This window comes from Ictalurus punctatus, chromosome 20 (assembly GCF_001660625.3).
Source record: "Ictalurus punctatus breed USDA103 chromosome 20, Coco_2.0, whole genome shotgun sequence".
NCBI lineage: Eukaryota > Metazoa > Chordata > Actinopteri > Siluriformes > Ictaluridae > Ictalurus > Ictalurus punctatus.
The window spans coordinates 16096794-16113380 of record NC_030435.2 but is presented as its reverse complement, the minus strand read 5'-3'; the positions used below and the strand labels follow the sequence as shown (position 1 = coordinate 16113380).

General features: G+C 33.4%; 1 protein-coding gene across 7 annotated transcripts; it reads left to right on the top strand.

The window, feature by feature from the left end:
• Nucleotides 1-1453: 1453 nt before the first annotated feature.
• LOC108280624 (uncharacterized) lies at nt 1454-16337 on the top strand. Of its 7 annotated transcripts, none has more exons than XM_053673867.1 (29): nt 1454-1575; nt 2418-2480; nt 2735-2881; nt 3022-3051; nt 3203-4904; nt 5588-5671; nt 6568-6735; nt 6951-7022; nt 7142-7288; nt 7737-7763; nt 8128-8202; nt 8510-8560; nt 8840-8977; nt 9259-9420; nt 9497-9553; nt 9879-9950; nt 10110-10253; nt 10417-10575; nt 10808-10876; nt 11954-12025; nt 12258-12323; nt 12545-12625; nt 12716-12865; nt 14076-14234; nt 14480-14560; nt 14964-15104; nt 15267-15422; nt 15538-15633; nt 15836-16337. In XM_053673867.1, the coding sequence occupies exons 2-29, from the start codon at nt 2459-2461 to the stop codon at nt 16065-16067; spliced, it is 4560 nt and encodes a 1519-aa protein (XP_053529842.1). In that variant the 5' UTR covers nt 1454-1575; nt 2418-2458; the 3' UTR covers nt 16068-16337. The 7 variants fall into 7 exon arrangements, with proteins under 7 accessions (XP_053529842.1, XP_053529839.1, XP_053529840.1 ...); XM_053673864.1 differs by having other exon boundaries at nt 1457-1575; nt 7602-7763; XM_053673865.1 differs by having other exon boundaries at nt 1457-1575; nt 2418-2491; nt 7602-7763.
• Nucleotides 16338-16587: the final 250 nt, after the last annotated feature.

Sequence of the window (16587 nt, the reverse complement as noted above, 5' to 3'; positions counted from 1 at the left end):
TGGAGGCAGTGGGCTAAATTTAGAAATGTCTGGAAACTCTTCCTGTAAAGTTGGTTTTCAGAAACTGCAACAGTGTGTGGATGGATTTAAGCAGGACACAGCACAGGCCACTAAAACCATTTTTTTGCCTGTCACTACCACAAAAAAACAACAACAAACAGGCAGTATAGATAGCACATAAGCCAGAACATGCCATTTTTTTCAAATGAAGCAGATGGAATCCACCCCATTCTCGATCTTAGAAACCTAAATATGTCCATGAAATTTCGATTGGACTCACATCGTCCACACTGAGACTTTCTGGCTGGGGTGCTAATGCTGGCATCTTAACTAGACATGAGGCACAGACACACACTGAATGGGGTGCCAGTCTATTGCAAAGCATCACACACACACTCATTGGGAATTAGTGTAGCCAAACCACCTACTGGCATGTTTTGGGGAGGAAGAAGCCAGAGGAAGCACACATGGAATGGAGAGTACATGGACAGATATTCTACAGTAACCTGAGCTCAGGATCAACCCAGAGATCCTGGAGCTCTGAGACAGCAATGCACACTGTGCCTCCCACTAATGCTTTAGCACAATGAAAACATTTTCATATACTGCTGGATAATCCTGACAGCTAATAAAACATAAAAAAACAAAGTTTTTTTTCTATTTCAACTAAAATCTAAATATTAAAATATAATTTTCAGTGATTTTTCTTACCACTTAAAAAAACAATTTTTTTAAAATAATTTTTAATAACAGGCTTGAACAGTAGCTGAAACTCACCTGGCATCTGCCAAAAAATTTTTTTACATGGTCCAACGTACAAAAACACCTTATCTCTTTACACCTTATCTACAAAAAATAAGCTTACCATAAACTCAGGTTAACTATACACTACTTTCTATGCATCATGTGTCCAAGAGATGTTGAGAATGATTTTAATAACATATGTTGTATTCAACACATGTTTAATTCGCTGTATTGCCTCACTTCACTTCTGTTTCTTGGTTGTGTTAGGAATGCATTTTTCATTTGCTGTTGAAAACCTGGATATCATGGGCTCTTTTACTTTAAAGGTGCATATCATATTCATTTCTGAATTTTTTTAAAAGATAAAAATATCAATAAACATCCAATGTCAACTTGTGTTATTAAACTGTCATTACATATCATTATGGTATACTCATAAACTTTACTTTTGAAATCGACTTTTATGACTATTAATTTTTAATTGCCAACTTAATTGAATTAATCTAAAAGGCAAGACCTATCATTCTGACAGAATGCACACAAAATACAATATTTTAAATAGTCACACATTCTTATATATTAAATGTTAGTCCCAAGCACTGAGAAAGTCCATGAAGGTGGAACAATATGATTATGATAAGCATGTTTGTTCTGTGTTGATGTTCCATTTAGAATTGCAGATAACAGACTGGGGTGTGGTAGTCTAGTGAACTTATTTCACTTTAGTGGCTCAAGTACATGCTGGTAACTCGAAATGGAAAACATTTTGTCATTTTATTCAATGGAAGGCCTGGATAGGATGTGAGTTTCATATCTGGTTCACATCAAAAGGTAAAAAGTGATTATACTTTATTATTATTATACTGTGACTTATACTTTATTTATTTAGTTTTATTTATGTAGACTGCAACCTTCAGCAGATTTTGAATTCACTACAGGCAGGGTACAATAAGTGAAAGTGGAGTACAGCTAAGAAAAAAGAGATTTGGTTTCTGTGGGAAGTGATAAACACATCAAAGTTGGAAATGAAGCATTCTCTCATAACAATAGACTTTCTTTGTAAGAGATTAAATTAATCTGTGAGTTGATGTACTCCAAATTAATTAACAAAGTGAAGCAGAAAGAGTAAATCCTCTAAAATGGTGTAAGTAAAACTTGCAAGGATTTATTTTCTGGCCTTATACATGAAAGTCAAAATATATTATGAAACCTTTCCAGTGGAAATGCCTGATAAAAGAACTTAATGTAGTGTATTCATAGAATATTAAAATATGTCGATAGTGAATTTGGTTTTTTAGATTTTTTGAAAAATCCTGTCACATTAAAAAATGTGATTTATTGATGTCATTAGTAAGTATGCTATAAATGAATAAATATTTATTTGTTTACCTTTATTTTACCAGGAAGTCCTATTAAGATAAAAAAAAAAAAAAAAAATCTCTTACAAGAGAGACCTGACCAAGGTAGCAGCCGTAGAAATTTCACACTTTATTATTTCAAGTAATATTGAAGCCATATAATACCATATAAATTTTTTAAAATTAATTTAACAATCCAAGCAGCCCAGCCCAGCCCAGCCAGTCTAATAATTGAAAATGTGTAAGAATTCGCATCAGTCCAAACTTCATTCATGTAAAATTGTTCTTTTGCTAAGATATTCTTCTGTTTAACAGGGTAATTAAGTAACCCTGCATGCACAATACTGAGAAAACAAATGCAGATGGAGCAGTATGATAGTAAGTCTAATGTATGTGAATTAGATATCAACTAAGTTTTATTCTCTAAAGTTGTAATAATAATTGACTACAAGAAAATAGTTTGCTGTTACATAGTTGATGACTGATAATCAATATTGGGCCGTTTTAAATGGGAAAAGACAAGTCAAATCTGAGTTATTTAGTTTCATGCAATGACTAAATTTAATATTGAAAACCCTACCAAATGGGGGAAAAATAAACCTGATTTGTCTTCTCTCTATATTTTCCTGCAGGGGAGATGTGTACTATAGAAGAAAGAGCTGCACAATCAACTGACCACTTAAAAGTTACTATTGTGGCTCAGGGTGGAAATGTTTTTGCTCCAATTTTTCATAATGTACAAGGAGCAGGGTGCATTACCCTCACACAAAGTGTTGGTGGTAAGGTTTACTATTTTATAGTTCGATTTAAATTACAGTTGTAAATTAAATTGGAAATTGTTGAATATATAGTGACATTTTACATGAGACATAATATATACAGAAATTGTGAATGATTGCTTTAATGAACCTTTGTGTAGGTGCAAACGTGTCAGAATGTGAGACCAGAGGTATGTTAACTTGCCATTTTTATGATAGTTTAGATATTGCAATTTATCTCTTAATCAACCATATCTCATAACATTTGTTCATCATTTGTTCAGCAGTCCATATTCAGTTAATAATCTTATTTGGTCATTTATCATTGTTTTTTGTTCCTAGATATGACCTCTGTGATGACAGAGTATAAGGAGTCAATAGTGTCCATGTATGCATACACTCGGGAATATACCTCCTGTCCTGGTGAGCATGTGCTCCTAGCAGATCGTTATGTTGATCCACTGATCATTCAGAGACACAGAGTGAAGAAAGAGAGAGAAAAAGAAATGTGCTCCAAAGGAAAGGACTTTTTCAACCTCAGGACATATGATACCAACCAAAGCATTGGTATTGATGACTTGTTTAGTCAAGAGGATGGTCCAAACAATGAATGTCCAAAAGCTGTCATTCTCCAAGGAAATTCTGGAAATGGAAAGTCTTTCATGGCACAAAAAATCATTCTGGACTGGGCCAAGGGAGATCTCTTTGCAGGGATCTTTGATGTAGTCTTTCACCTTAGATGCTCAGAGCTTAATGCTATTTCTGGGGACATAAGTCTGGTGGAACTTCTAAACTGCAGAGAAGAAATGACTCAGATCCTAAAAGATAAGGAAAAGAAAGTTCTTTTCCTGGTGGATGGGTTTGATGAGCTCAGACGTCCTCTGCCTGAAAGGGCATTGCCTGTCAGAGTTGATATCCAGGCTAAACCTGCTGCCATCCTGAGCTCCCTTTTGAGGGGAATCATGTTAAAAGAGTCCTTCTTGCTGATCACTACAAGGTCAACATCTACAAAAAAATTAGGAAAACTGCTCAAGTGTCCACAACGCTTTACTGAGATTATTGGCTTTTCTGAGGAGGGAGTGCAAGAATATTTTCAAAAGTTCTTTGAGGACACGAATCTTTCAAATCAAGTGCATGACCAAGTAAAGACACATGAGGCTCTCTACACAGCTTGCTTCAGCCCTGTAATGTGCTGGCTTATCTGCAATGTCTTTAAGCAAAAGCACAACATGGGTACAAGAATGACAAGTGGATTGAAAAGTACCACCTCCATTTTCATTGATTTTGTGTTTATCCTGCTTGAACATCATTGCCAAGATTTAAATCAAACTGAACAGTTTAACCTGCTGAAGAACCTTGGCCAGCTTGCTGAAGAAGGAATGCTTAAAGGCAAAATCCTATTTGAAAGACAATTTGTTCCTGAGGTGATCTTAAATCTGGTTGGCCTTCCTTTCCTCTGCACTTTTCACCACAGAGAGGGAACTCATGTGAAGGAAATGTTTAGTTTTTTGCATCTTAGCTTTCAAGAGTTCTTTGCTGCACTCTTCTACGTCTTACTCGACAAGGCAGAGGCTGAGACAAAAATCAAGCAACTGCTATCATCAGTTTCAGATCTGTTTAAAATGTCCAAAAATTCCCATTTGCTACCAGTCATCCAATGTCTTTTTGGACTCTCCAACAAGAAAGTGATCAACTTAATCAATGAAAAACATCAACACGTAGTGTCTCGAAAAATTGGTTCCCTGCTGGAGAAATGGATGCACACATTTGTAAAAAATGATATGATGACACATTTCAGCAGTTTCACCCTTCACTGCTTGTATGAGGTCAATGACAAGAATGTTGTTATGAATATTATGAAAATTTGGGAAACAGGGAGGGCTGGGGTTAAAATTTTGCTGAGTTCTTCACAGATGACAGACTACCGTGCAGCAGCATACTGTCTGCAGTTCTGTAGACGCATCAGAAGCCTGTATCTGTGTGCAAGTACAATGCAGACTCTAAAAATGATGGAAACAGCACTGAGCAGATGTTATGAACTACAGTTAGTATTAATATCACCAACAAATAGACTATATGTCAGGAATAAAACATGATGAGGCATGCTGTAGGAAAATAATCAACGAAATAATCAACGATGACGTTAATTATTTTGTAATAACAGCATTTCCTCAAATGTTTACCTCTCTTATACCACAGCAAATTGACAACGACTACAGTTTGTAATTTATTAAAGAACAACACATCTCAATGTTAACCATTTATAGTTATATTTAATGTTGCGGATTAAAATATAGTTCCTGTTATCATTTAAGTTATAGCAGCTGGAAGCAGATATTCCCTCACCAGCCTTTTTCTTTCTTGAAATTAATAATAATAATAAAAAAACCCAACCAAAGCAAAAAACCTCAAAGAAACAGTGCAGTCAGAAAGCTTAATTAAGCAACACCTTCTAACCAATCAGATCTGAGAATTACAAAGCACTGTGGAATAAATAGAAATTTTATCCTGCAGCCACAATGATTTAGCTTCCAATTTACAATGTAATAAAAAGTTAAATAATGACTTTGCTGTGGTATGATTTTATATATATATATATATATATATATATATATATATATATATATATATATATATATATATATATATATATATATATATATATATATTTCTTTTAGGTCTGAAATATCAATTGCATCACTGAATCAGTGATAATTTTTTTCCCAGTTTAACAGTGAATTATGTGTCAGATGATGATGCAGTCTATCTGATCTCAGCTATGGGAAAAGGAAAACATCTTCAATGTCTGAGGTGATCATAATACAGTTTGCGGTAACACTTTCGAATGCTTACTTGGAACTATTGCTAAGCAGGGACAAATGAGTGCTATTATTACCTTACTTTTAACTACCAATAAAAACTGGTTAACTACTCAGTAAGTAATAATAAACAAATAATTGGGTTAATTCTATTTTAAACTATTAACTATTTAATAATTTCTTAGTCTTACAGATCTCCTACTATTAGCAAACTATGCAGATTTCTATGTAAAATATCATCGGCAGTGATTGAGAAGGCACATGTGAAATACACTCATGGGTATAATGAATGTGAACACTGAGGATTATTTACTTTGTCATCCTTTCTCCTTCCCCCAATACCTTTGGAGGAGAAATTAAAAGTAGATAGACTAACCACACACTGTCCAACTGAAGTAAAAAATACATATAAAGGACAGACGAATTTCATGTCTTTTGGTTCACAAAAAGTGTTACAACTCTTCTGTTTACCATGCATGATATTTGGAATGAAACTCATTCTTATTATGCCATAAATTAGACCATGTGATATAAAGAATTGCTCAGTTCTAATAGTTTTAATGTTGAGCTGTTAAGGGATAATATATTTTAATGCTCCTATCTAATATAATGACCAGCCTTTACTGGTCTATATGATTTATTATTGTTAGCTCAGAGTAGTCTGAGGATTGTTATGTGTAATAGTCCTAAGAACAATAATATAACATGGTTACCCATTAACATTGACTGTGGTGTTATTGTTAATAAATGCTATTGGTAGTTAATAAAAGTATTACTATAAGACCTGCTTTGGAAATGGTATTGTAAAGTTTATTTTATCCACAGCTCAGTAACAGAATGTAGACTAAAAAAGCGTATATTTTCTGCCCTGGTTACACTTCAACACAGGTTAGAAGATGGTAGTCTGTCTGACCACAGTGTACAGATGATCATGAGCACTTTGCCCAAGCAAAGATCTGTTGGTGATGTTCATCTCACAGTGAAGGCCATTAATCACAACAACACTGAAATCCTCATGAACTTTCACAAATGTCTGAAGGCTTCAGGACAATTCAGGTAAAACTTGCAGAGCTCAAGTAAGCAAAAAGTAACTATCAAGAATATAGTGAAAAAATAAAAAAAATGCCACTTATTTTGTTATTATTCATAATTATCTAATCAATATAATGAATGAGCACCTATTCACCAATGATTTGGCTGACTAAAAAACTTATAGTACGTTTAGTATGTTGTACGCATAATAAAACCAGTGCCTGTTCATATTTACACAGCTTGAAGGTGGCTACTTTAAAGAACCAAGAGGAAAGCCTTTGCTCACATTTTGCAATACATAATTACAACTTGTGAGTCCATTTTTCTATGTTGTATTCATACAGCTTATATGAATATAAAAATTATTTAATTAAAATTATCATTTGAAATTCCTTTTTTATTTTTTGTGAATTTTTTTTCTTCATTCCAGGTACGAAATAACTATTAAGCACAATGTTGTGGAATCCTCTGTGAAATGTGGACTGGCTCTTGTGTACCTCTCAGTGGCCTTTGACTCAGTGATATCCCACAATGACATGAAACATCTCCTTCGGATATCATATAATCTTAAAGAAATGTAAGTGCATGCTGCCTTCTTCTGGTTGTGAAATGTATTTAAATAATAATAAAAAAAACAATAATTTCTGTCAAAAACATGTTACTCCACATGAGGGATTCACTTTGACTATTCTCATTGTTTGATTTTGATTTCATTTCATCATACAAACAGACTTAGTACCATGTTGTAACTATACATAACACAGATTCGACTGAATTAGAATACACCAACTACATTGCTTGTAGTAAAGAACTTGTCACTATATTTAAATCCTGCAAAAAATAATATTAAAAAATAATAACACTCCTTCTTGTTGATTAATGTTTTCAAGTCCTCAGTTTGAGGAGCATGTAGATGCACTTCTGTCTTTCCTCCATTCTATACCTGGTTTAACTACAGTGAAGCTGGATGCTAAAAATTTGAGTCTGAAAAGTGCTTCAAAGATCCTCACTTTCTCCCAAAACAGACCCAGTGTTGGACGTCATTCCATTCGGTAAATAGACAATGCAAAACTACACAAACTAGAAAACATGGATGATCCATAAATATCATATATAGGTTACATGGATTTCTACTTTCTACACCTGCTTCCAACACCATTTTTCTGACAAACTACAAATTCAAATACAATCTACATTTAAGCATTTTAAGACAATGCAGTATTACTAGACTGCTTTGTATTTCAAATTAAATGAACTTTTAAATCTTTGCAATCTTTGGCTATACACGAATGTGAAAATAAGTGGTAGCCACACTGAAAACTACATGTAAAATTAACCAGGAAATAAATAAATATAAAATACAGCTTTATTGTGTTTGCCTGAACAGTTTCAATTTGTTTTTGCATTGTTTGCTAGGTTTGATGTGGATAGTCTCAGAGGTATCAATGAGGAGGACATCTGCTCTCTGTCATTGTTCACAGATGATCTTGTGTAAGAAATGTTTTTTTTCTGAATACATTTTTGCTAAAAAAAACTAACAAAACAAACCTTCACAGACATTCCCATAGTGCCCACAAAACCAAAAGAAAATCTTAGCAAGTTTATCTTAAATATAGGACACAGGTTTATATAATATTTACAATTATGAGATTATTATACAATAATATTAATATTATTGTCAAGCTTATTTCTAGACATATATAATATGTTTGAAATGTTCATTGTAATTGTTCTTCTTTCTAGAAACAAGCTATGCTTATTTTGCAATGTTCATTGTAATTATTAATTGCTTTTTCAGTTATGTGGATGGTGTGATACTACATCTGAAATTAAAAGTGCACAGTTCAAGGTATGATAAGATGGCGGGGGCTCGGTGGTGGTGGATGAGGAAGTCAGAAATATTATACACCATTATTAAAGTATAATTTGGACATGAATGTAAAAAACATGAATAAGTAAATTGTTAATTATTCAAGTTACATAGGGCATGGCAGAGTGTTGCTAGTTAGGAATGTGTGTGGAAAGTAGGATAGAGCTAGAATATGTCTACAAATATTTTTTCTTTAATAATGGCATTCACTTCTGTTAAAGATTTGTATGAAATTATTTTTGAATGGATTTGTTTCAGTCTTCAGGATGCATATGAAACTGAATTCAAAGCAATACTCCTGCAACTCTCACTGACATTTCCACCTATGGAGGGTGCCACTGTTAACTGGGAAGTTTTATTCAAAATGAGTAGCCACCTGATGAAATCAAATCAAAGGCATGTATGCGCTTGAATAATATTTATTATATATTTTTATGTTTTTCTTTTTATGCTTTTATGTAACTTGGAACTTGGAAAATTACAGTTAGGAATTTGTAATGGTCATTTTATTTGGAACTTATTTATTATTTTACTATTTGACATTTTATTTGGAAGCAGTTTAATTAATTTAATTAAATTAATTAAGTGCTAGAATATAAAGTGCTTTTTTCTAAGCACATACTTGCTTATGAGTAGTTTATTACATTTCTTAATATAAATGTATTAATTTTTTGCAGAACATGTTTCTCCTTGGACAAGCAAATGAGCACTATCTTTTCAGTCCTCCAATCTGTGCCATCTCTAACGGAGGTTAAGTTACACTTGAGAAGCTTACCTGAGAATTGGGCAGCTGAAATGATTTATTTTCTCCAGGCCTGTTCTAGTCTACCATTCTTTGAGTATGATCATACTTTGTAACATCTGATATTTGTCTTACCCTATATGGCAGATTTTTATTATATATATTTATTGCAGATTGAGAGTGGGCAATGGAGGTGAAACTCTGGGAATGATCAGAGGAGAAGCCCTGAGGTTAGCACTGAGTTAAACACACACGCACACACACACACACACACACACACACACACACACACACACACACACACACACACACACACACACACACACACACACACACACATTGCTTCCAAACATACAAAACCTTAACATCACATACCATTTCTACTTTAAATATAAAAATACTACAAAACCTTGCTTCTTTAGAGCATATATAAGTTATTCATAATAGACAAGTTGTCTCCTACCATATGCATTCATATGAACTCATTTGATTTTTAGAACACTGACATATCTCTCCCCCCCCCCTCCCCCCCCCCCCCCCCTCTCTCTCTCTCAGGTCTTCTGATAAAAATTCCATACTGTCTTTTGGATGCCGTCATTTGGATTATCATGACTATCACGGCTGGATGTATGTTTTAAATTGTGCTGACAAACATATTGTCACCATAAAATAACATACAAATAATTAATTTAATATTATTGTTTTTATACTAGCAAATTCAGCCTAATAATATTCTGAACTGATGACTAAATTAATAATTGTCCAAAATTCTTTCCTAAAAAACAGATCAACACCAGGTTATATGGCAGGTGATGTTCACAGAGTGCTGCCCTGTATCACCCTCACCATAACAAACAACACAGATTTCTTCAACAATTCTTGGACAACATTCTTCCATCATTACAATCAGCTTAAAGCAATGACTAAGCTGTGAGTGATATGGCATTTAGACCTTATCTAATTACAAACGCTAATGAAACAACAAATTAAAAAAAACATATTTGTCTCATGTGGTTAGCATCAATGTAATGTGCTTTATATTGATTTATACAGTCATACAGTTATACAGTTTTACAGTTGCTGTATATTGCAGATGTCCAGAGTATGATCAGTGCCTGGACGAATTGTTATCTGTCATGAACACTATTCCTGCTCTGAAAGAGATAGAGCTGGCATTGAGATTTTTCACAGCTCATGGCGCTTCCAGCATTCTGCACCTTATTCAGACCTCTTCCAGTCTGTGTAAGACTGAGTGAGTGCGCAACCTTTCTGTAATAATACATAAAAGGTTCATTTGTTTCAATTTATACTATAATATATATAGCTTTTCTGGCTTGATTATATTGGATTGTATCATGTGTTTTCTGAGAAAAAATAATAAACTATACTGTTTGAAGGATAACTGTTTTCTTATCAGTTTTATTATAGAATAAAAGTAATATGTTTTGTTTTGTTTTGTTTTGTGTGTCTCTTATTTGAGCTAGTGTTATGCTGTCAAGGCAAAAAAGGAGAGATCGTGCTGATGAACAGAATGCCAGGGAAGACTGGAAAAGGTAGTAGCAATTTTTCTTTTTATTACATGATGCATTCTGTATGATTCACATAATATCTTTTGATGAAATTAAAAGTTTTTGTTGAGTAATTCTTTAATATAGAATAAACTGAAGTGGCTGGATTTCCACTCTAAAATGCTAATCTGAAACCCATATTCAGCATGTCAGACTATTTCTTCAAGTGCTCAACTTGATCTGAAAACATAAAGAAGACAGCAATGTTTAATTACTGCAATACTTTTCTTAAACATATGCTTACTAATTAGACTGAGACAGATTATATTGATGTGGGGCAGGTGGCAGAATACTTTCTATTTAAGGGCACTTGTCCTGATTGACAGTGCAAATTATTTTGGTTTCAACAAATGTCTAAATGGTACTTGGGCATTTCATAGTAAACTCTCCAATGCTGGTGTATAGTGTATCATATTTGAGATATAACAATGAATTATGTGTCTAATTTATTTTTAAAAAAAAATTAATTATAAAGTGATTTTGTTGTTTAGGTAAGTGTGGAAAATTCAATGTTCTGTATAATTAGTTTTGGATCTGTTTGCAACACATTGTGCGGGAACTATTCTAATTTCCCTTAATATAAAAATAAATGAAACTTTTAGAGGTTTGCCTTTGATTTCAAATAGATTTGTATCTTTTTTTGTTAGTATCTTCACACCTATGGATGCCACTTTGTATGCTTAATTCACTACGCATCATTAACATTTAGGTTCCAAACAGCATCCAGAAATACTGTTTAAACACTGTCAGTCCCATATCTGTACACTGGCTCACATTCATGGTTTTATGCTATGCTGAAATGCCAAAAGTATGTGGCCACCATTCTACTTATTGGGTTTGGTTATTGTTTACTCACAATCACTGCTAAGGTACATAAAATCAGATATACAACCATTCACTGTTCATAGACAAACACCGAACTTAGAATGGGCCATACTAAAGTTCAGTGACATTTACCATGACTTATAAAAACATTTAGATGAAATGTATTCATGCAGTCATTATTAGAAAAGTGCAATCTCAAATATTTGAATGATGGTGCTATGCAATGCTTTCATGCAGTTTCCAGAGTGACGATGAAGGGGACAGTGTCTATTCAGATATCAGTGACTCAAACAGATCAGCAGAATTCAGGTATCAAAATGGCTTGCTTTGGCATCTGAATCATGTATTATTTATTATTAATTAAATATTCTGAGATAATTTTCAGCTCCATTTAATTTAAATTGTGCATATGTAGTGTATTCAGTACATATTAATTACATTATTATTATTATTATTATTATTATTATTATTATTATTATTATTATTATTATTATTATTATTATTATTATTATTATTATTTTAAATTTTGTAATCATTGCAGTTCTGGGAGCTATGGCACAGATGTGGAGGATTATGGGGACACTGTATACTTACCAAGACAGCTCAGGTTGGGACTTGTTTGTTTGTTAGTTTTTTTTTTATATATACAATTGCTACACTTTAATGTATTAACTATTGAACATGATCAATGTTTTGCTACAGACACAATGTTCTCTTCATTGTGGGCCAGTATACAGTAAATAATAAAAGCTACTTCAGAGTTCAGAAGTATTTTGTGAGAGAACTAATTTTTCCCAAAGTACAACAATTTTTCTCTTTACTTCATAGTTTGAATTCAGAAATAGAAAACTATGACTTGGATCTCTGCTCAGAGCTAAGAGTAAGGAAAAACGCCAGGAATGAATGCAAGTGAGGAGTTTTGTTTCTTGGAAATTCATGTAGAATGCCATGTAATTGGAAACGAAATAAATGTTTTATTCATCTTCGGCTGGATTTCAGGTTGTCCTTGAGATGTAGTGGCTCCAATCCTGATACGAAAGCAGTTTTTGCATACATTTCAGTTATTGTATCTGAATATTCAGGGGACACTGAAATCAACTGGAGTAGCTTCTTTCAGTCTTACTATGGGACTAAAGGGTTAACTGAGAGGTAAGGACACAATTTAGCTCAAGCTTATTATATATATCTTATATGTGCTGGGTACAAACTTAATGCAGTCTCTGTGATGTTATATGAATAACACACAAACAGAGCAAACCACCCAAGATTTTGTTGGAGTTGCATATATTTACCACCAGTTTACCACTGCTATCCAATTTATAATGAAAAAAATATGCTAACTGTCTTGCAAGACAACTACAGCGGTAAATGTTGCTGAGTACACAATATGGTGTTATGCATTAAGGATCACATACAGAGTTGGTGACTTAAGTTAAATAGTTACAGAAATATTTGCTTGCGGAAAGTTATTGGTATTCAGAGTCACGTTAAGCAGATGCATAAGTCAGTTTTTTTGGGTTCCCTGTCTGATTTTGCAAATTAGTAGGGTGTATGGGGTGCCATTGTGTGTGTGTGCGTGTGTGTGTGTGTGAGTGTGTGTGTGTGTATTACATATTCTTTTTTTGTTATGTTTTTTATGTGAAAAGTAACTTTTACTTTTCTGTAATACATTTAGGAATTACTTATTGAAAACTGTTAGACGTTTAAATTTTGAAACAATTATTCAGTCTTGGTAAGTTTGATGGTTATATGCATGACTAATGCTATGTGAAAAAACAATATTTACTATTAACTAGAATTTTCCTAGCTAATTATGTCAACTACCGGACTAGATTCTAGTCTAACCTGACATTAAAAAGAAAAATAGGCTTAAGATCAAGGTCTGAATCTGTCATATCTCAAACATTCTTCTGTTGTAGGCAAACTCCACACAGCATGCGTAACTCTTGTTCTGAATAGTGCTTAAGTCTGTTTTCTGAATACCCATGTAAATGGTAAATGGCACACTTATATAGCACTTTTATACAAAGTGCTTTACACTGTGTCTCATTCACACACACACACACACACACATACACCAATGGTAGCAGAGCTGCCATGCAAGGCACTAACTTGCCATCGGGAGAAACTTGGGGCTCAGTGTCTTGCCCAAGGACACTTCGGCATGTAGAGTCACGTGGGCCAGGAATCGAACCGCCAACCCTACGATTAGTGGACAACCCGTCCTACCAACTGAGCCACAGCCACCCTATGTGCACAATTTCAGTACTAAATCCTCACTACATGAGCTTTATTCACCTCTGTATACAGCACAAATTACTGTTGAAGTGAAAATGTGCTGGTTTATTTCTCATCATAGAAACCCATACTTTGCTGAGAAAACAGATGCCTTGCTGTCTTTCCTGCATGTTGTACCTGGACTGGAGGAGGTGGAATTTGGCATACACAGTCTAACAGAGAGCTGGGCTCCTAGGATCCTCTTTCTCTGTCATGCAAACCCCAATATTTGTAGTATCCGGTAGGTGAAAACTCTGCAGCTGTGCTCTACCTATGTTTTATACACTCAAGTTACTGAGCTTTAGTTTAAATATGCTTTTGCAGTTACTGCTTCAGGCTTAGAATCCAGTTTTTCTGATAATATGATTATAGACATATCTTAAGAGATATAGTAAAAAAAAAAAAAAAACAAACAAAAAAAAAATATTAAGAAATGTTTTATCTTATTTTCTTTAAGTATTATTATTATTATTATTTTTTTAACAGTCTGCTGTTGGAAAATGCTCAGCAAAATGATGACAGTGCCTGCTCATCTTTAACCATTAAAAGAAACTTCATAGACTCCATGTAAATCATTTTAATTATTCCTTTCTTTCTGAGCAGGACCCTTGACCTGCTAATTAACTATCACATATATTGTGAGATAACTGGACAAAAATAAATATTTGCATTCTACAATAATACTTGCTATTTTACAAATCTTCACAGTAATAGGATGAGTATTATTATTGTTGTGAGATGTTTGTGCTCATTATCTCCATTTCTATGCATGTCTGTATATGACTTGCAGTGATTAATATATTTATAAAGTGATTTTTGTAACATGTATTTCACAATGGCTACTGCTGATTGGTTTATAAAGATCATTATCAAATTTAAATCATTCACTTAAATATAAACTGCTACATACATCACTATTCTGATACTGAATCTATGTACATTCTTGTGTAAACTCTTATCTTTTTTTAAGGGTTACTTTGAAAATCGATATGCTAAGCAACACCACTATACCATCCCTCATTCACCTCAAGTTACCATGTTCTGAGATCAGCAACCTCGATGGAGCTGGTCTTCTTTACAGACTGAGGTGCCTTGAGGGTTTAAATGACACGTAAGTATAATGTAGTAGTTTGCGTAAATATGCAGTTATGTAGACAAACTTCATATTTTCAGATCTATACAAACAAATACATATTTAAAGTTTGTTTCTGTGTAAGACAATTTCATTGTTAGTGTTAAAACTATTTTTTTTTTTTTTTTTTTTTTACTGTAGGTCCCAAGAGTACAACATGCAATTAAATGAGCTGATCTCATTCCTCCGCTCTGTTCCTAACCTTCAGAAATTGAAATTGCAGATTGAGAACCTAACTACAATCTGGGTTACAAGGCTGCTTTCCTTGAAAACCTGCCACAGTCTTAGAAAGATCTTGTGAGAACAAGTACCATGGCTTATCAACAACTAAACCTGAGTCACCCAGTTTGTGAGGCCTGACTCTTTCTTATTATTTTACAAAAGTTTGAAACAATCTGTATTTGTCTTTCAGTTTGACTACCTTATCAGATGACATGTTAATGGAGGAGGCAATCTCAGAACTTAAAAAAAATTGGACATGCCAGGAGTGTGTTGTGGTTATTACAGGGTTTGTTCCTTCTTTCTTTCATTTAACTATCCATTACATTCAGAAAGTTAAAATAACATTTCACCATTAATATATTATGTGAATAAACATGCCAGAGATTTTTTTAAAAAGTTATGATTAAAGACATTTAAGGTTTGTAAATATATAAATGTAATTAATGACAGTAATATAGATTAATGACCTTTCCTGTTTATTAATACAGACTGAGATGCAGCAACCCTACTGCAAAATGTTCAAAGCAAAACTGGCATCAAGAATGCAACAGAAATATGAAACTCTCATTCTGTGGAGGCCAGTATTCTGAGGAGCCCTTGATGTATGGACAGTGTGAGACAGACAGTGAGAGCGAAGAGAGTAAATATTACAGGTTTGAGTGCTATCCTGACGTAATAGAGGTAGATGAAGAGGAAGATGGAGATGTCTTCATAGATTGAACAGTATATGCTTTTATGAAACATAACAGAGATAAAAATTAACATCTCGATGAAAAATGACCACTCTAATGCACACTGCAAGCCAAATGGAAAAGTGACATTATGCAATTATCTTTTTCTCTCTCTTTATGCATGTACAATTCTGGAGTTGCTCTGGTGTTTGTGGGCTTTGGAAAATCACATTTTAAAATGTTAAGGATTATTTAATATAACACTGGAAAAAAAATCTATATAATAATACAAATAAGCAAATAAGGACCTAAATAAATAAAATAAAGACATGAAGTATGCAAATAAAAAATGTTCTGGCATCTGCATTTTACATTTTAAAAATCACCACTGCCTCTGAAATAGTATAATTTCTATTACACTTTGATTATACTATACATTAAATAACGCTTTCTGTACTCTCCTTAACTTTACCTTGGTGTTTTTTAATATAAAAATCTCTTTAAAATATATAGAACCTACTTAAATATTTGTCATTCTTTTTAGGTAAACCGATTGGTTAAAATGATTA

Bases quoted from the DNA above. Each gene is read 5' to 3' on its own strand.
- LOC108280624 (XM_053673864.1), top strand. From the start codon at position 2,459: ATGCAGATGGAGCAGTATGATA. The intron at 12,626-12,715 runs GTGAGGAGTTTT...GCTGGATTTCAG, and splicing joins AACGCCAGGAATGAATGCAA to GTTGTCCTTGAGATGTAGTG. The intron at 14,235-14,479 runs GTAGGTGAAAAC...TTTTTTTAACAG, and splicing joins CCCAATATTTGTAGTATCCG to TCTGCTGTTGGAAAATGCTC.